This window comes from Rhinatrema bivittatum, chromosome 4, assembly GCF_901001135.1.
Source record: "Rhinatrema bivittatum chromosome 4, aRhiBiv1.1, whole genome shotgun sequence".
NCBI lineage: Eukaryota > Metazoa > Chordata > Amphibia > Gymnophiona > Rhinatrematidae > Rhinatrema > Rhinatrema bivittatum.
The window spans coordinates 402,956,847-402,977,210 of record NC_042618.1 but is presented as its reverse complement, the minus strand read 5'-3'; the positions used below and the strand labels follow the sequence as shown (position 1 = coordinate 402,977,210).

The 20,364-nt window shown below is 42.4% G+C and overlaps 1 protein-coding gene across 4 annotated transcripts in view; it reads right to left on the bottom strand.

The window, feature by feature from the left end:
- The window catches only part of MITF (melanocyte inducing transcription factor), a 430,331-nt gene that overhangs the window by 104,515 nt on the left and 305,452 nt on the right, over window positions 1-20,364 (bottom strand). For 2 of the 4 annotated variants that reach the window (XM_029601084.1, XM_029601087.1), the window contains exon 2: window positions 17,153-17,399. In XM_029601084.1, the coding sequence (XP_029456944.1) occupies window positions 17,153-17,399 (247 nt within the window). Of the gene's footprint in view, window positions 1-17,152; window positions 17,403-20,364 lie in introns of all 4 variants that reach the window. The other 2 variants (XM_029601083.1, XM_029601086.1) reach the window with 1 other exon arrangement.

The window sequence follows — 20,364 nt, the reverse complement described above, 5'->3', positions numbered from 1 at the left end:
ATGAAGAAGTATGTCTGTCAATGTACAGGAAATACTGCTTCCACAGGTTCATGAACACTTTGATGAACGGTGTTAAAGTATCTCACAGTCACTAGCCCACAGGGTGATGGAGAGTCGCGTATAGCAGAACAAGTATCCCAGGGGCTTCAAATGAGGCTCACTCTGACTGGCAAAAAAAAAAAAAAAAAAATTGAAGACTGGCAGACCATCACTCCCAATTTATGCTCATTAATCTTACAACCAGATGGCTCAAAGAGCTGAAACCTTACTTCTAGCAAATAGCAAACAAAGAGGAATTACAAATAACCTGAGCCTGTAAATTCAAATCTCTCTCTCGCTGGTGTTGTTTAAATTGAACCCTCTGAGTGTTTTACTCAGTGGTGCCTTTGTATGTGATGTGATCACCCTGCCACCTATACGTTTCTATATTTCAACATTATTGTAAGTGCTAGAGATATCATTTAATGGCTTAATGAGACTGTCAGTGCAAATGAGTTAGCTGAGGACCCCACACAACCTGAAGTACTGTGATGAATGCAAACAAGCTGGTGGGGAATCTTATTGGGACCTCTTCAAGACCAAGAGCTACCTCTTCAGAAGAATGTCAGAACTTGTCCATGTGAGCCAAAAGATCTTCATTCAAAAATTGGAAGAAGGATCCAACAGAAGAAAATAGGATAAAGCATAAACGTTGGAAAGTTAAATGTAAGACATTGATAAGACAGGTTAAGAGAGAATTTGAAAAGAAGTTGGCTGTAGAGGCAAAAACTCACAGTAAAAACTTTTAAAAATATATCTGAAGCAGGAAGCCTGTGAGGGAGTCAGTTGGACCATTAGATGATCGAGGGGTTAAAGGGGCACTTAGAGAAGATATGACCATCGTGGAAAGATTAAATGATTTCTTTGCTTCGGTGTTTACTGAAGAGGATGTTGGGGAGGTACCCATAATGGAGAAGATTTTCATGGGTAATGATTCAGATGGACTGAATCAAATCACGGTGAACCTAGAAGATGTGGTAGGCCTGATTGACAAACTGAAGAGTAGTAAATCACCCGGACCGGATGGTATACACCCCAGAGTTCTGAAGGAACTAAAAAATGCAATTTCAAACCTATTAGTAAAAATTTGTAACCTATCATTAAAATCATCCATTGTACTTGAAGACTGGAGGATAGCAAATGTAACCCCAATATTTAAAAAGGGCTCCAGGGGCGATCCGGGAAACTACAGACTGGTTAGCCTGACTTCAGTGCCAGGAAAAATAGTGGAAAGTGTTCTAAACATCAAAATCACAGAACATATAGAAAGACATGGTTTAATGGAACAAAGTCAGCATGGCTTTACCCAGGGCAAGTCTTGCCTTACAAACCTGCTTCACGTTTTTGAAGGAGTTAATAAACACGTGGATAAAGGTGAACCGGTAGATGTAGTATACTTGGATTTTCAGAAGGCGTTTGACAAAGTTCCTCATGAGAGGCTTCTAGGAAAAGTAAAAAGTCATGGGATAGGTGGCGATGTCCTTTCGTGGATTGCAAACTGGCTAAAATACAGGAAACAGAGTAGGATTAAATGGACAATTTTCTCAGTGGAAGGGAGTGGACAGTGGAGTGCCTCAGGGATCTGTATTGGAACACTTACTTTTCAATATATTTATAAATGATCTGGAAAGAAATACGACGAGTGAGATAATCAAATTTGCAGATGACACAAAATTGTTCAGAGTAGTTAAATCACAAGCAGATTGTGATAAATTGCAGGAAGACCTTGTGAGACTGGAAAATTGGGCATCCAAGTGGCAGATGAAATTTAATGTGGATAAGTGCAAGGTGATGCATATAGGGAAAAATAACCCATGCTATAATTACACAATGTTGGGTTCCATATTAGGTGCTACAACCCAAGAAAGAGATCTAGGCGTCATAGTGGATAACACATTGAAATCGTCGGTTCAGTGTGCTGCGGCAGTCAAAAAAGCAAACAGAATGTTGGGAATTATTAGAAAGGGAATGGTGAATAAAACGGAAAATGTCATAATGCCTCTGTATCGCTCCATGGTGAGACCGCACCTTGAATACTGTGTACAATTCTGGTCGCCGCATCTCAAAAAAGATATAATTGCGATGGAGAAGGTACAGAGAAGGGCTACCAAAATGATAAGGGGAATGGAACAGCTCCCCTATGAGGAAAGACTAAAGAGGTTAGGACTTTTCAGCTTGGAGAAGAGACGGCTGAGGGGGGGATATGATAGAGGTGTTTAAAATCATGAGAGGTCTAGAACGGGTAGATGTGAATCTGTTATTTACTCTTTTGGATAGTAGAAGGACTAGGGGGCACTCCATGAAGTTAGCATGGGGCACATTTAAAACTAATCGGAGAAAGTTCTTTTTTACTCAACGCACAATTAAACTCTGGAATTTGTTACCAGAGGATGTGGTTAGTGCAGTTAGTATAGCGGTGTTTAAAAAAGGATTGGATAAGTTCTTGGAGGCGAAGTCCATTACCTGCTATTAAGTTCACTTAGAGAACAGCCACTGCCATTAGCAATGGTAACATGGAATAGACTTAGATTTTGGGTACTTGCCAGGTTCTTATGGCCTGGATTGGCCACTGTTGGAAACAGGATGCTGGGCTTGATGGACCCTTGGTCTGACCCAGTATGGCATTTTCTTATGTTCTTATATTGCATCTTTAAATATTGTAAAACAAAAAAAATAATAATTCTAGTGAATTTCTTGATCATGAAGGTGCTGAACTGGCAGGAGTGGAACCAATGCCCTCCATTTATCCATAGCACAGGTACAGCAAACGCAGCTCCCGCTGAAGTGGCCATTTCTCCTGGCCAGTGTCCTTTCTCGTTGAATCTCCTGCAGATCTGCTTCTGTGGAAAAGGCAGAGCCCATGTACTTTCAGAGCAGACTTTAAAAAGGAAAAGATGTTAATAAATTATAATAGACTGGGTTTGGTACCCGGGCCTGCCTTTTTCTCCTTGGACTGGCCAGGGTTGGGGATATTAAGGAGGCAGTGTTCATAGCCCCAGGAGAGAGAGTGTCTTGGGTCATCGCACAAAGGTGACATCCAGTGATCAGACTCAGGTGTGTATGTGTACCAGGTTCCATATGAAGCTGTGGTCTGAGGCCCCTGGCTAAGGACGGTGACTACAATGGCTGAACTACATGACAAAGAAGGGGTTATAAAATGGGGAAAAATACCTTGGGATCTGTGAATGAAAGCAGTAGGAAGAAATTGTTGCGCCAACCCTACTATAAATATATAGGGGGTGTGTGTGTGTGTATATATATATATACATACATACACACACAAACAAATGTACATGGATATAGAATAGGTTGACTTAATTGAAGAATTCTCAAAATGCCGATGAAGGGTACAATGGTGACTCCTACAAGTGCAAAAATGCACAACCACTAGTGCACTTTACAATCACTATACAATGCCGGTTTTGTTTGAGAGCCAAATTACAGACTTGAAACTTGTTAATAATGAAGCAGCATTATTTCAGATCAAGCAGTTTTATGAAATGAGCAAAGGAATGAAAGAAGCAGGGCTAATTACCAACATTCCTTGATGAATTATCTAGTGGTGTGTGGCAAATCTGTGTGCGCCTTTGTCTTGATCCCCAAAATTATCCTTTACTTATTTCTCAAAAGGTTAAAGGTTGTGTGGCTAATTAAGGCACCAATCAAGATGCAGATGGAATCATTCAAGGTGTTCTTACTTCCAAGGTTTTGCACCCAACCTGGTACCTCTTAATCTAATTTTACTTCATGTATTACATTGTAGGGAAAAAAAAAAAATCTCCCAGCTAATCACCACAGGCAGGCAGGCTGAAATTGCCATGCAGTATAGTGCAAATTGCTGCATATTTGTAATTTAGCCAATAAGAATTTCCTTAAGCCCTTCTTGAATGGCAGGAATGCCTATAAGTTGCCACTTTCTATTTAGTCACTTTATCGGTTTCAGCTTTTAAACACTAACTGTTCTAAAATTACTGAACAAATGACAGACATACATTTAGAAAGCTTTTCTGGTTCGCTGAAGGTCTGATTCCATTTAAAACAAGGAGAAAAATCTCTCCACTAGGCCATTCTTTACGTGGTACTGTCAGAGAACTCTGCAAACTCTTGTACGGCCTCCAGCAGCTCCGTAAGTCCACAGGCACAAACCCGACACAATGGAAACGACCAGTTGTATTTTGGAGTAGAAGAAACCGTGGGTCAATTAAATATAAACATGTTCAGTTTCTCTAATGAGTCCACCAGTTTGGCGAGTCATGTGGAGGTCTTCCAGACTCTTCTGGTTCTTCATCCCGCACGCCCCTCAGTTGACCCGGACCCCTTACCCTGTCGTGTAAGTCCTAAAACATGAGATTTGCAGACTTCTCATCGGGATCAGTAGTATATTTAAGTAGATAATTAATGAGCTGCCATGTGCTGTGGCCTCTGGTTTTAAAATACAGTTGGCCCTGCCCTGGAACGCTCAGGCCCCGCCCCTTTTTGCCCCCTTCCAACATAACAAATTTTGAAAATGTTTGAGGCTTCTTAAAATGATTGCCCTTTCTGACCACCTAAAAGTGCACGGGAATATCCCATATAGTGTGTAAACAGAGGTGCTTTTAGTTTGGAGAGGAAATGCTTGGCATTTTCGAAAGCACGCAACCTGTTTTACCCTTCTCAGCCATCCGTGCAAAATGCCAGGGACAAAGCATGTGGATGCTTTTAGTACATATACTTTACTCTGATTTTCAAAAAGAAACTAATCGGGTAGTTTCTCTTTTGAAAATCTGTATGAGGGATATTTGAAAATCACCCCACAATGTTTCAGTTCCCATAGTCTGGAGTAGCAGGCTGGAGGCAACTTATAGACTAACATGGTTACTGAGGCACAAGCTTCGAGGACAAGAGTTTACCGCCTCAGATGAGCTTCAATTGTATGAGCTGTCTTGGCTAAATGACAAATGTTTCTGTTACATGCAGACCTCCCATAGGGTCGATTTTAAAAGCATTGCTTGCACTAAAATATCCACATATGCATGTATGTGGGTCGCACGTGAGTAATGTGAATTTTAAAAGCTGCAATTTACCCGTGCAAGTGCACACATGATTTAAAATTACAGCTTATCTCTGCTTGCGTGCCAATACACGCATGTATGGGTGCACGCATGCTCATTTTAAAATTAGCCTGAAAGTCTTGATCTACAAAAACTATAACATGGATTTTATTCTACATTAGTTATACTGGCGGGAAATATTCCACTGGAAGGTAATAAAGCAATTGATCGCAGGACAGATTCATTTAGAATACCATGTGAAAAACCAACTATCTGCAGAGTACGACACCATCAACTGAAACCCAATAGTTGTTTTTTTCACTGATTCACAACTTTTTTTTTTTTTTTGAGTTCTCAGCTTTCCAGGAGAAGGTGCGTTACCTTCCTAACACATTAAGGTGAATTTTAAGACCTGAACAAAGGAACACACGTACGCACATTAGCTGGTTCGCGCATGTAGCTGCAGTGATTTTATAACATACGCGAGTATATGCACGCACGATATAAGATTGGCTATAGGCGAGTACACATGCGCACAATTTTATACTGACGCGCGCATCTGCGTGCAAATGCCACATCAATCTTATAAGTGGGGGGGGGGGGATTTTAGTAGATAGGCACGTCGACGCAATTACCTGTTTCCCCAGTTTGCTCCCAGTTCGCCCCAGTAAAAGAAAGGACTTCCTAAACCCCCTAGCTAACTTGCCTCCCTTTTACCCTATTAGCCCCGACCCTTAAACCTCTGCTGACTAGCCTAGTATTTTTTATTTCACGATAGGGACCCCGGCACGTGCTGGTGTGCGTAAATGCTCACATGCTGGTTTCATTCATATTTCCTGGAATGCCCATGCCCCGCCCAGACCACACCCATTCCCCACCTCTTTTATGAGAAACGTTTTACTCGCGTACTAGGAGATACACGCATACCCGGGCGCTCTTAAAATCTGTGCGGCGCTCGCTGGGCCGATATACACACGTATCTCCCGGCTTTGGCGCACATAGGGCTTTTAAAATTCACTCAATTCTGTGGGACAGATTTTTTTTTTGTCTGAATCTGGATAGTGGCCACATATGCACATATATACATACTCATACAGTGTACATTCAAACATCAATTACCTTAGCTTTACAGATGCAATATAAAATTGCCTTCTATAACCATTTAAAACGTATAACAAAGGTTTTAGAAAGCTCAGTTACAGAGGACTTTATGTGATAGTTTATCATTTTTTGTACATATTGGGGTAGATTTTAAAAGGTGCGCGCTACCCGGCATGCACACATATGCCCGATTTTATAACATGCGCGCGCATGTTATAAAATCAGAGGTCGGCGCGAGCAAGGGGGTGCACAATTGTGCACCTTGCGCGTGCCAAGCCACGCTGCCTTCCCTCGCTCCCTCTCCCCTAGCCTGACCTTCCCACCCCTTCCCCTAACCTAACCCCCCCTGACCTTTGTCTTACCTTTTGCGCGCGCCGGCAGCCTGCTGGCATGTGATCCTCCGACACAGCGGCAAATGGCCGCTATATCGGAGGCCTATGGCCCCGTCCCCACTCCTCCCCCGGACCTCCCCGCCCCTTTTTGCAAGCCCCGGGGCTTTACACGCATCGCCGGGCTTTTTTAAAATGGGTCCGGCGCGCATAGGACTTTTAAAATCCGGCCCATTATAATTACTGACACGACGACATGTAACATTAAAGAAAAGTGCAACTAGAAATAACACAGGGACCTTTCCTCTGCCCCCTCCCCCTTTTTTTTTTTTTTTTTTTTTACACAAAATGTACAAACATCTTACAGAAACAATCCATGTACCTTAGGCAACATTCTTGGTAACACCTTCACTCATGTTCTACTGTTATTCTGTGTTCCGATATATTTATGGTATATTTCAGAATCCCTATAAGCTGAATAAACAGAACTCACAGTACATTAGCAGTCGATTCACCCATTTTGAGGTTGGCAAGAAAGAAGAGGTGGAGTTGCTCTGGAGGGAAAAATCTCTCAGTTTGAAGAGAGTCTCTATGGGAGCCTGAAGACAAGGAAAGTGGCCAATAATGAGGGATTTTAAGCAGACTCCTCCGTGGGGGCGGAATGTGTTCTCTCTCTTGTTTAAAAATATAATAGGCTCCTTATTCCTTTTTTGAACTCACAAAAGTCATTCTGACAATGTCAGGAACATTTGGAATTGTGGCAGAAGAAACCCCTGGCGCATGCTCAAAGAGTAATGTCAGCATGACCTAAGGAAAAAGTAAAAAAAAACCCAAAAAACTCTCTCATATGCTTCAATCACAACCCTACCTCATTTAAATATCCTAACACACATTTATATGACCCTCCTCCATAGAGAATAATGGGGAAAAAAGCCGGCATTAAGACACAAAGGGGCCTAACTTAAGGAATTAGGCGCCTAGATCTGCCTAAATGGAAATTCCCCTAACTGAACATCTAAATTTGGACACTAAAAAGTGGATGGGGACAGAGGCAGGGGCAAAACGGGGAAAATAAGCTAGACCTCTACTGCTGATTTTTACTGCTAGGCTCCTAACTTAGGTTCCTAAATGTAGGCAAAGAACTAGCAGTCCTAAATTTAGGCTCCTGTCTTAGAAACTTAAAAGCAAATCTTTAGCTGAAAACACAGGCCCCTAAATTTGCTGAAAACCTGCCCAACTTCATATGCCTAAAACTGAGATGCCTAGGTCAGAAGTTCAGCTTTCTTTGCATATCAACCTAACATAAGAAATTGCCATACTGGGTTAGACCAAGGGTCCATCAAGCCCAGCATCCTGTTTCCAACAGTGGCCAAACCAGGCTACAAGAACCTAGCAAGTACCCAAACACTAAGAAGATCCTATGCTACCGATGCCAGTAATAGCAGTGGCTATTCCCTAAGTCAACTTGATTAATAGTAGTTAATGGACTTCTCTTCCAAGAACTTATCCAAACTGTTTTTAAACCCAGCTACACTAATTGCACTAACCATATGCCATAGCAAGGCATAAAATATGCCTTGCTAAGAGTCCATTTATCCCCCTTGCAATATCACTGCAAGGTATAAAGTATGAAGAACTGCCGACATGAAAAGTCAGCATGTGTAAAAACATTACAAAATACCTTTCATCATCTATGCAGTCTTTTCTCTGCATCACAGAATGACAGCTGTCCTGCCCAATACAGTACAGCACCAGACATTTAAGTGATAAAGTAGATCTCTTTCCTACATAGACTATTCAATAGTTAACCTCAGACTTGCTTTCATTATTTATTTTTTTTTGGTCTAAATTGGGGCTCTACGATAAATTACATACAGATACACTAACTCCATGACCTACAAAATTTATAATCCAAGTGAGTATTCAAGGTCACAAGGAATGCCAGAGAAAGAAGCCGGATATGAACTTGCAGCTCAACACAGCATTGAAAATATTGCTACAGGAAAGGTAGGTGTAGTAGGACATGAAGCCTCATTTACCACACAGAAAGGGGGTCTACCTTTACCTTGATACTGCTACCCTATAGGACTCTATACAGGGCATCTCCAATAGTTATGCTCTCATATACAAAGCAGGGCCTAGGATCTGGGACCTTGCCCAGTATATTCATCAGCTACACTGGCAAAGTGAACAATAAGACCAGGAAGCCCTGCACAACTCCTAACCTTTCAGTATAGTACATGGACCATGCATGTTATGAGACATAGTCAAGCATGGCCTGTACAAAGAAATGAACCACCCTCTCCACAAGAAAGGGTTAAAAAAAAAAAAAATCGCAATATTAAAAAATTGTATTCTCAGTTCAATTTGTATAGAATATGCAGCATAGTTTATTTACATTTTGTCTCCTGTGTTTCTGTAGAGTTGACTCATTTGTGAACATGACAGATGTATGTGAGTGCAAGAGTATGCTTGCATGTATACAGTGAGGGCATAGTATATGTATGTGAAAAAAAAAAAGATGAGAATATAAGCTAACACTGAAAGAGAGAAGCACATGTGGTAAGTTTTAGTGTTCTACATTGTGTAAGATACAGGGTCTGCCAAACTGCTTTTAAAAGCACAGATGTATATGTACCAGATGTTTGTTTGCCATATATTTTCCTGAAGAAAAATGTTTGAACATAAAAGCACAGATGTTGTCACCTCCAGTAAAGAAAGTGGTACAGTCTCTTTAAAAGCAGCAAGAGCGGCTGTCTAAAGAGTATTTCAGATCTCTGATCTCAACACTTCTTTCAAATTGCAAGTGAATGGAATACAAAAGAATAAAACGGATAGAAGGTGGCATGGTACTGCTCACGTAATTTTTATTTGAGGGAAATAAAATAATATGAAGAAAAGTTCTCCCACAGAATGTAATGGGAACTGCTTGGCAAAAAGAAGGCCCATCCAGACTTGCCCTGCTAGATGTCACGGACAGAAGTAAATATATTTGGGGTGAAAGATTCTGAGGAAACCGATAAACCCTGAATAAAGGGCATGGTGAAAAACCCCTTGTGGATTGGCTCTGGGACAGGTATATCTCCTACTCAAACCAAATATATCTTTTCAAGCCAAGGCGAGTATCTTTTTGTCAGCACTCAGCATTTCTCAAATAGACAGACTGTTTTACTTAAAAACAGTTGCTATTTGGGAATACCTGCTGCGTATCTGCCATTAATCACTCAAGGGAGACTGAAACCTGTTGGGGTGATTCGATTTCTAGGCAGATATTGAATAGGACTGAAGATGAGACCAGTTGCAGTGATTTCATTCCTTGCATGATCCTATAACATCAAATAAATAAAACAAAGTAAACGAAACAAAAAGCTATCATAGAAGCCCACTGGGCCAATGTATCAAGGGTCAATAATAGTGCAAAGCAGAGAGAAGCAAACAATTTGAAGTCAAACCAGATGAATTTCTGCCTTGGATGAGTTAAGTCAGAATCTCTGGATTGTCCCCAGAGCTGCTGAAGAAAGTCACCAAATTTTTACGGTTGGATCTCAGGAAACCTCAAACGTAATTAGAAAAATCCCAAACAAAAGCACATTCTGACAAAATCCACCTCAAACGGTTTGAAGCAAATGTTTCAGATGAGTTTAGGTTTTTGTCACAAAGGGTTAATGAACTGATGAAATTATTCTAGATTTATCAGATTGTTTGCCAAAGTATTTGGAAGAATTTCATACACTCAGGAGTAACACAAAAATATTTCTCCATGGAAAGGGTGGTGGAGGCATGGAATGACCTCCTAGTGGAAGGAGAGGCAGCGGCAGCATAAACCGGGACAGAATTCAGGAAAGGATTGGATAGACAATGATGATCCCTAAGTGGGAAGAAGTGAGGTGCAAGCCAGATATTAACTGGGATCTCTGACACTGGACAAGGAAATAAATTGGGCAGAGCAAATGGGCCTTTCAATCCCTGTCTGTCATTGTAATCTCTTTTTCTAAGTTAAGTCCTAGAACTGAGTTTATTCATTTTCTTTGACTCCAGACCTCTGTATCAGATTTCCACCATTTTAAATACGCACAGCCCAATATTAAAAAAAAAAAAAGGATTCTGATGATTATCACCTTCATGATTCCTTGATAACATTCCACCAGCAGTAGCCAGGTAGAACATTTCCTGGAAAAACTTGTAGTGTTGCATGTGCTCACAATTTATAAATTCTAGAATAAGCCTGGAAAACCAATTGATAAAATAAAACTTGTGTGATATTCTCCACAAAATGAGGTCGGATTTATTATCCACTGCATTTCTCTTGAACTTTGGTTGATAAAAGCCAACTTACTGAAGTTCTCTCTGATCTGCATAGCATGTCTTCTTGTTCTAGAACTTCCTTTCCTCTAAAAAATACGAGCTTCTAGAGCATTTACACTTTTGAGGTATTTGAATGTATCTGTTATATCAGCCCCTTTTCCTCTTCTCTAAGATGTACATTTTTATTTCCTTAAGTCTTACTTCGCAGGGTTTACACAACAGATCATGCACCACTTTTATGGTCCTCCTCTGGCTTGCCTCTATCTTATTTCCTTTTCGGAGGTATAATCTCAACAGTTGGAAAGAATGAGAGCAATTTTCAAAGTTATTTCCTTACTCAAACACTGATTTACCTAGATAAATTTACCTAGGTAAAACTGCCGCCCTCAAGGAGGCTAAAATATACACATGGGGCTCATAATGCACATACTTTTAGCTGCACTAGAAAAGGCCATTCCTTGGTTATGCTAAGGTCAAGGGAATAAAAACAGCACACAATCATTTTAAAAAAAATATGTATGCTGTTTTACCCTTCCCATCTGCAAAATCAATGGTGAAGCCTCATCTGGAGTAATGTGTCCAGTTCTGAATCAATACTATAAGTTCTTGACCAAAGCGGATAGCAAGCTAGTTTATCTTCCCTGCTGTGGCTAGAAGCATACATTTTGCACCAGCAGCAGCAGAGCAGTCAGTGATATCACAAAGCCCCCACAAACGGAAAGGTCTCCTGATGGCAAATGCTGCAACAAAACGGATGCTCCCCAGAGCACCGAAGAGCGCTGCTTGACAGAAGTTATTGGGCCTAGAACTTATTGTTCAGGCAGGAGGCATTTTCGCTTTGCTAGAGAATAAGCCACCCTGAAATTTAAGCCTCTTCAGTGCCAGAACTAGGTAGAATCTTGTTCTTCACTGAATATTTCACACATAGAAAAACTTTACATTAATTAATGGATGGACCAATTCAAGATCTGTATATGCTTAAACAGCTCCTGTCACACCAAAGTTTTCTCTTTGGATTTAGTTGGTACATAGTGCTAAAGAATAGTAGGGAAGCACATAGATTGAAGTCACAAGCTCATATAAAGTACCTTCCTCATGTCCAGTTAAGAAGTTCATCATTTTTACTAACATATCCATCCACTTAACACAAAAAAAACCTTGGTTCACGGCAGAACTTACATCCCTTAAACAACAACTAAGAACCAAAGAAAAGAAATGGCGCAAGAACCCTTCCTTTCTAGCAGACTACAAACACACTCTCCACTCCTACAGAACCTCAATCCTGCAAACCAAAAAAAGATTACTACTCTCAAAAAATCCACCACTACCAATATGATGCCAAAGCCCTCTTCACCTACGTCTCACTCCTCACAAAGTCAACCCCACCTCCATTCACAGACAATGATGCAAAAAACAAATGCAATGAATTAGCAAACTTTTTTCCACACCAAAATCAGTAATCTCATCGCAAAGTTCCCCCCCTCCTACCCCCCCTCCCTATACCAGACACAAAAAATCTTGCATCGCCCTAGACTCCTTCGACGCTACCTCCATAAGAAGAACATAAGAACATAAGAAAATGCCATACTGGGTCAGACCAAGGGTCCATCAAGCCCAGCATCCTGTTTCCAACAGTGGCCAATCCAGGCCATAAGAACCTGGCAAGTACCCAAACACTAAGTCTATTCCATGTGACCATTGCTAATGGCAGTGGCTATTCTCTAAGGGGCGGATTTTCAGAGCCCTGCTCGCCTAAATCCGCCCAAATCCGGGCGGATTTAGGCGAGCAGGGCCCTGCGCGCCGGTGAGCCTATTTTACATAGGCCTACCGGCGCGCGCAGAGCCCCGGGACTTGCGTAAGTCCCGGGGTTTTCGGAGGGGGTGTGTCGGGGGCGGGACCGAGCGCTGCGGCGTTTTCAGGGCGTGTCGGCAGCGTTTTGGGGGCGGGTACGGGGGCGTGGCCGCGCCCTCCGTACCCGCCCCCAGGTCGCGTCCCGGCACGCAAGAGGCCCACTGGCGCGCAGGGATTTACGCCTCCCTCTGGGAGGCGTAAATCCCCCGACAAAGGTAAGGGGGGGGCTTAGACAGGGCCGGGTGGGTGGGTTAGGTAGGGGAAGGGAGGGGAAGGTGAGGGGAGGGCAAAAGGAAGTTCCCTCCGAGGCCGCTCCAATTTCGAAGCGGCCTTGGAGGGAACGGGGGTAGGCTGCGCGGCTCGGCGCGCGCCGGCTATACAAAATCAATAGCCTTGCGCGCGCCGATCCAGGTTTTTAGCAGATACGCGCGGCTCCGCGCGTATCTACTAAAATCCAGCTTACTTTTGCTTGCACCTGATGCGCCAGCAAAAGTAGGCCAATTCGCGCTATTTGAAAATCTACCCCTAAGTGAACTTAATAGCAGGTAATGGACTTCTCCTCCAAGAACTTATCCAATCCTTTTTTAAACACAGCTATACTAACTGCACTAACCACATTCTCTGGCAACAAATTCCAGAGTTTAATTGTGCGTTGAGTAAAAAAGAACTTTCTCCGATTAGTTTTAAATGTGCCCCATGCTAACTTCATGGAGTGCCCCCTAGTCTTTCTACTATCCGAAAGAGTAAATAACCGATTCACATCTACCCATTCTAGACCTCTCATGATTTTAAACACCTCTATCATATCCCCCCTCAGTCGTCTCTTCTCCAAGCTGAAAAGTCCTAACCTCTTTAGTCTTTCCTAATAGGAGATAGCAACACTACTAAAGAAAATGAAACCCTCTACTCACCCAGAGGACTTTATCCCTACGAATGCTCTCCTTACCATTCCCGACACAATAGCCAAACCTTTATCTGAAATTATTAACTGTTCACTCACCAAAGGACAGGTCCCCTCTGCTCTGAAACAAGCCATCCTCAAACCTATCTTAAAGAAACCGAACCTAGACACTTCAGACCCGGCTAACTTTAGACCAATATCTAACCTCCCATTCCTGGCTAAACTTTTGGAGAGAGTAGTCAATTTACAGCTTATAGGTCACCTTGAAAAACATAACCTCCTTTACCTGTCTCAATTTGGCTTCAGGAAATTCTTCAATACAGAAACCCTCTTATTATCCCTAACTGATACCATCCTTAAAGGTATGGACAAGAGCCAATCATTTATCCTAGCCATGCTAGACATTTCCTCAGCATTTGACACTGTCAGCCATAACATCCTTATTGATCGCCTTACCGACATAGGTATCTCAGGAATAGCCCTGAGTTGATTTGCATCTTTCCTAATCAATCGTCATTACAAAGTCAAAATTGGTAACCATGAATCGAACCCCATTAATCTAACACATGGCGTACCTCAAGGATCCTCCCTCTCCCCTACTCTTTTCAATATTTACCTTCTGCCCTTATGCCAACTTCTTGCCGACCTTGGTCTTACTCATTTTATCTATGTTGATGATGTACAGATACTCTTCCCTGTCTCAGATTCAGTGTCCAATGCTCTTAAAACCTGGAACAACTGCCTTTCCTCAATCAACTCCCTCCTCACCAACCTCAAGCTGGCCTTAAATACATCAAAAACAGAGCTCCTTTTCATCTCCCCAGCTCGCCTTAACCCTCCACCCTCGGTGCACCACTTCTCTTTCTCCCAAGATGTCAGAGATTTAGGCATCACTCTCGATAAACATCTCCGTTTTCAAAAACACATCAACAACATGACCAAAGACTGTTTTTACAAATTGCAGGTACTAAAGAAACTAAGACCTTTACTACACCATAATGACTTCCGAACAGTCCTCCAAGCCACCCTTTTCATGAAGATCGACTACTGCAACTCTCTTCTCTTAGGCCTCCCAGCAACCTCAATCAAACCACTCCAAATGCTGCAAAATGCTGCAGTGAGAATTCTAACTAACTCACGCAGATCAGACCACATCACGCCGATCCTCAAAACCTCCATTGGCTCCCAATCCCATCCAGAATCCTCCATAAGAGCCTTACAATTATCCACAAAACCCTGCACAACCAATACATTCACTAGCTTAATGACTCTCTCCAATACCACACCTCCAATAGACCCTCCAGATCCGCTTACAAAGGATCCTTAGCCACTCCCTCTCACAATCTCTCCCAACTCATATCCACCAAAAAACGTGCACTATCCTTAGCAGGACCAACATTATGGAAATCTATGCCATCTGAACTCCACCAGGAACACTGCACTGCCACCTTCAAAAAAAAATTAAAGACTTGGCTATTTGAACAAGCCTACACTTGAATTATCTCCCTCTGCCAGGTCACATTCCCCTTCTAATCTCCTTCTCCCCCCAAAATCTACAAGCAATTGTAATATAGTTATTGTTTCTCTCTCTTGAAAAATCCTCTCCTAGGTCACTTGACCCTTTATTTTCTCCTATTCTCCCAAGTTCATCTATATCCCTGTTACATGTAACTTTATCTTTCCCTCTCAGTTCAAATATTACTCCCTTGTTACCTGTAAACCGATGTGATATGTCTATGAACGTCGGTATATAAACGTTTTAAGTAAATAAATAAAAATTTTGAACAACAAAATAAAAGCATTACATAAACATTATAGCACACAAACATTGCTGCATCTCTCACAAGGCCCCATTCCCTTTTATTAGACACACACAGGCCGATGCAATATTGGCCACATTAAAAGGGAACTCATGATTCAGCGCCCATTCTCTTATCACATGCCGATCCATCTCTCCTGGGCGTCCAACTTAATATTTAAATGAGCCGCCACGGTAAAAAGTAGGCACTAGGGAAAACTGTGCATTCCTAGCACCTCCTTGGCATCAGGCTCCAAGGGGAGGTGACTGTCAGCGGGTAGGAAAACGGACGCTCAATTTTATGAACATCCATTTTCCTAACCTGATCGCTGGCAATATTTTTTATTTTTATTTTTTTTGCCGGTTCTCCTTTTTTTAGTACTTCTGGTTTAATATCGCCATGATATTAAGTTGGAGAAAGTACAGAAAAGCCATATTTTCTACTTTCTGTTTACTTTTGGGGCTCCTCAAGAATTAACGCCTGCTTTGGCGCAGGCGTTAATTTTTGAGAGTAAAAATGTGCATGTCGGGCACACATCATTTTTTTTGCATCGGCGGTAACAGTTAATAGCTTCATCAATATGAATTTACATGTTGAGCATTATTACCTATGCGCTGGTTGGACGAGCGTTTTGGATGTGCTAATCCCCTTATTGCATGAGGGTCCAAAACGCGCTTCCAAACACGTGTAAAGCCATTCGCTCAACCGAGTGCACTATATTGCATTGGCCAGACAGTAAAGGTTTATTTATAGGAAAAGACCAAAAATCAGTCAAGTTCATTGGAAAACATTCTATAATGAATGTTCAAAGTACTGTGCTATAAATTCACAAAATTATTTCAGAATTAAGCTAAGTATGTTATTATATTGTTGACATATCATTTTCCATGTGTTACATCATGTTTTGAGCACATTTTAATGGGGGAGTGTACAAAAATAAATAAATAAAAGAATAAAACAGAACCGAATAAGTGAAATAAAAAAAATGTGCGACCACACCTAAATACAACCTTCAATCTCATTTCCTCAACTTTACCCTTCAGAACTTCTTCTCTTTGCTATCTTACGTCTCCACGAAATCTTTGCTCCGCACATTAACCACTCATGCCATCCGCAGCATAGCACACGGTCGAGGCTACTTGTAATGAGTTCTTCTGAAAGGCAACATTCATTTTCCACTCTTTCTCCAAGAATTTAGGGCTTCATTCTTTGACAAAAGGTGCACCGTACTGCGTTACTTTATCTGGACTAATTCTCAATGTGTGAAATTGAGTCTATTCTTAGTATGTTACAATTTTCCAGTAATTAGGAAGCAAGCTGCATGTCCCTTGTTGGAGAAATACTAATAAGCTCCTGCAGTTTCTAGTCTAACAAGGAGTCAAAGCTTCTAAAAGCAATCATCTGAGCAAAAAAAAGGATTATGAAAGCTGTATACTCACCATGTCTTTCTTCTTCCGTCCTTCTGAAGAGATCTTTTGTATAGAGTTTGACTTTGTTTTCCACACATTACTTACAAATAACAGAAGACCATCCATATTTTACATTTTCCCAAATATTAATACTTTTCAAACACTTTTTTTGTTGACATTTAGAGAACACACTCTCTCTCTCTCTCTCTCTTTTGTATGCTTACTTGGCTGAGACCACACAACTTACATTGCTCGCTAACCCAACATTTCCTATGCGTATCAAACATTCCTGCACCAGCATCGTTAAAACATGCTCAAAGATGGTTAAAGAAAGAGCAAAGATGAACCGGAAAAATAAAAATGACCAGCTGAAGCATACTCACATACCTTGAGGACTTCCATGGGTACCTGGGCGGCGGGGGGCAGGCTGGCAGGGACACTGACGTTAATGGCTGGTGTCTGACTGACCGGGACTCTCTGTTGCATGAACTGAGCTGCCTGCTGCTTCTGCTGCTGCTCCCGACGCTCTTGCTCCTGCAGCTGCTCACGCATGAGCTGCTGGCGTAGCAAAATCCGTGATGTCATACTGGAGGAGCTCAGCGGAGGCTTGGAGGCGCCCGGATGCTCCGCCGAGCTGCTGGAGGAAGGCAGAAAATAAAAAAGTTATCCCAACTGCCTCAAGAGAAAGAATGAAACATGCACTCAAGCCTGCAGTTGCAGAAGCACTCAGAGTTCCTTTAAATTGTGAAAAGCAGCTCCACACATACACGGCAGAGGCAAGAGCACCACCGTTCTCAGCATAAAGAGGTGCTCCAGGGCTTGTCTGCATTTAGAAGTAATTAACAGTCAAGTTAAATTCTGCTAACCCGATAACATTTTTAATATACAATCAACAAGCTAAATTTTTGCATATGACTGCAGATTGCTATATTACTCAAAGGTTTTAGCCTATCTTTCTGGAACATTTCTGTAATCCTTGATTCAATGTCAAAATAATTTGATTTGCTTCAATTTCCATCAGGAGCTCAAAGTGCTGAACAACAATATAAAAAAATCAGCAATATTCAGACTAAAATGAATCAAAAACAGTAAAAATTACCTATAAAACGGGCCGATACAGAAAAACCCACGGGAGAGCGGGCAAGTGCCCGCTCTTCTGGCGTGCGCCCAGGCCATTCTCCAGGGCGCGCGATTCAGAAAAACAAAAAATGCAAAATGAGGGCCCGCGGTAAAAGGAGGCGCTAGGGACACTAGCGCGTCCCTAGTGCCTCCTTTTTGACAGAAGCGGCGGCTGTCAGCGAGTTTGACAGCCAACGCTCAATTTTACCGGCATCGGTTCTCGAACCTGCTGACAGCCACGGGTTCGGAAAACGGACGCCGACATAATTAAGCGTCCATCTTCCAACCCACGGGTCGATTTTTAATTTTTTGGGCCTCTAACTTAATATCGCTATGATATAAAGGCGGAGGGTGTTCAGGAAAGCATTTTTTTTTCTGCTTTTCTGTACACTTTCCCGGTCCCGGCTGAAATTAACGGCAGCCTTTGGCAGGCGTTAATTTCTGACAGTAAAATGTGTGGCTTGGCTGCACATTTCACTTTCTGAATCGCGCGGGAATAACTAATAAGGCCATCAAAATCATTTGCATGTTGCGGGCACTATTAGTTTCGGGGGGGTTGGCTGCACTTTTTCGACGTGCTATTACCCCTTACTGTATAAGGGGTAAAAATAGCACGTCCAAAACGTGCAGCCAAACGCGGGCTAACAGTGCGCTCCACCGGAGCACACTTTACTGTATTGGCCCGAAGGTAAGTGAAATATAGGTAAGTAGGGACTTCTGTTTTCAGTTTTTACTTTATTTTTCCTGGGAATTTCAATGTTATAACAAAAACAAAAAGCAGTGGAAAAATGACTTTCTTCTTAAGACCACTTTCTTCATTACAGCGTTTACTGTTTTTGTGACTGAAATCAGGTTAACAGAAGCTTCAGACTATATTACCAAACTATGTAATGCAATGTTATATCTTTACTACATAATATTGTTACAAACATACTGCTTACATGTTCGTACAAGCCTTCAACAAAAAGAAGGCTGTTAATAAGGAGTAGAGTCAGGAGTAATCTAAGGAAATATTTCTTTACCGAAAGAGTGGTGAAGACGAGGTCAATATCTGAATTCAAGGAAGCATGGGACGAGGATCTCTGAGGGAGTGATATAGATTGAAGAGCTGAGCAGTTGGTGTGGATTAGAGATGTGCTTAATTAAAGATATCAGGTCGGACTTCAGATCGGGTGCTCTGCGAAAAATTTCGTTTTTGCACGGTTCGTTTTTTGTTTTTTTGGCAATTTTTGACGAAGTGCATTAGTGCGCACTAACAACCAGTTAGTGCGCACTATCTCAGCATTAGTGCGCAGTTACCCGAACAAGATAGTGTGCACTAGCTAGATATTAATGCGCATTAAGGCTACCTGGCGCGCACAAATGTAGAACCGATTTTATAACATGCATGCGCTGCCGCACGCATATTATAAAATCCGGGGTTGGTGCGCGCAAGGGGGTGCACACTTGTGCACGCTGAGTCCTAGGGGAGGCCCGATGGCTTTTCCCATTCCCTCCGAGGCCGCTCTGAAATCGGAGCGGCCTCGGAGGGAACTTTTCTTCCACTCCCCCCACCTTCCCCTCCCTTCTCCTATCTAACCCACCCCCCAGCCTTACCTAAATCCCTCCCCCCACCTTGTTAAACTTTTTACGCCTGCCTCTATCAGGCATATCTTGCGTGCGCCGGCCAGCTGCAGGCGCGCCATACCCCTGCACAGCCGCTGTGCTGGAGGCCTCGGTCCTGCCCCCGGATCGGTGCCATGCCCATGACCCCGCCCCCCTTTTCAAATCCCTGGGACATACGCGCGTCCCGGGGCTTGCGCATGCCGCCGAGCCTATGCAAAATAGGCTCAGCACGCGCAGGGGCAGGTTTTCGAGGTTACGTGCGGAACCCTTTGAAAATCTACCCCTAAGTATGTATTAGTGCGCTGTAACTGTTAGTGCGCACTAAAAAATGCAACTTAAAAATTAAAAAGTATCAATTCAGAGGAGTTCGTTAGCTAGAAAATCAGTGCGCACTAATTGGTATTACTGCGCACTAAGATATGTAGTGTGCAGTAACGCTATTAGTGCGCACTAACACGAAATACGAATTTTGCCGAAATTTCGGCAAAAATCGCTTCGTATTTCGGCGCTTCCGAACCATGACAAATTAGACAATATCATTGACATTGTCTAATTTGTGAAAAACGAATGCACATCCCTAGTGTGGATGGGCAGAAAAGATAGGTAGTATGCTCTTTATCTGCTGTCACATTTCTCTGTTTCTATACATGTGTAACAAATTCCGTAAGTAGTTTTCTTCTCACTTGCATGGTATCTCCGGCTTCAGCTGAGGGTCTGACCCTGCCCCTTGTGTGATGTCAGTGTAGTATCTGAGCATTAAGGAGAATTGCCACTCCCCATCGGGAGGGATACTGTGAGTGTAAAAAGCCCCTGCACCCATGTGATGCAGGAAGGAGTCAGAGGAAAAGGACCCCAAGATCTGGAGTTTCAGTGTG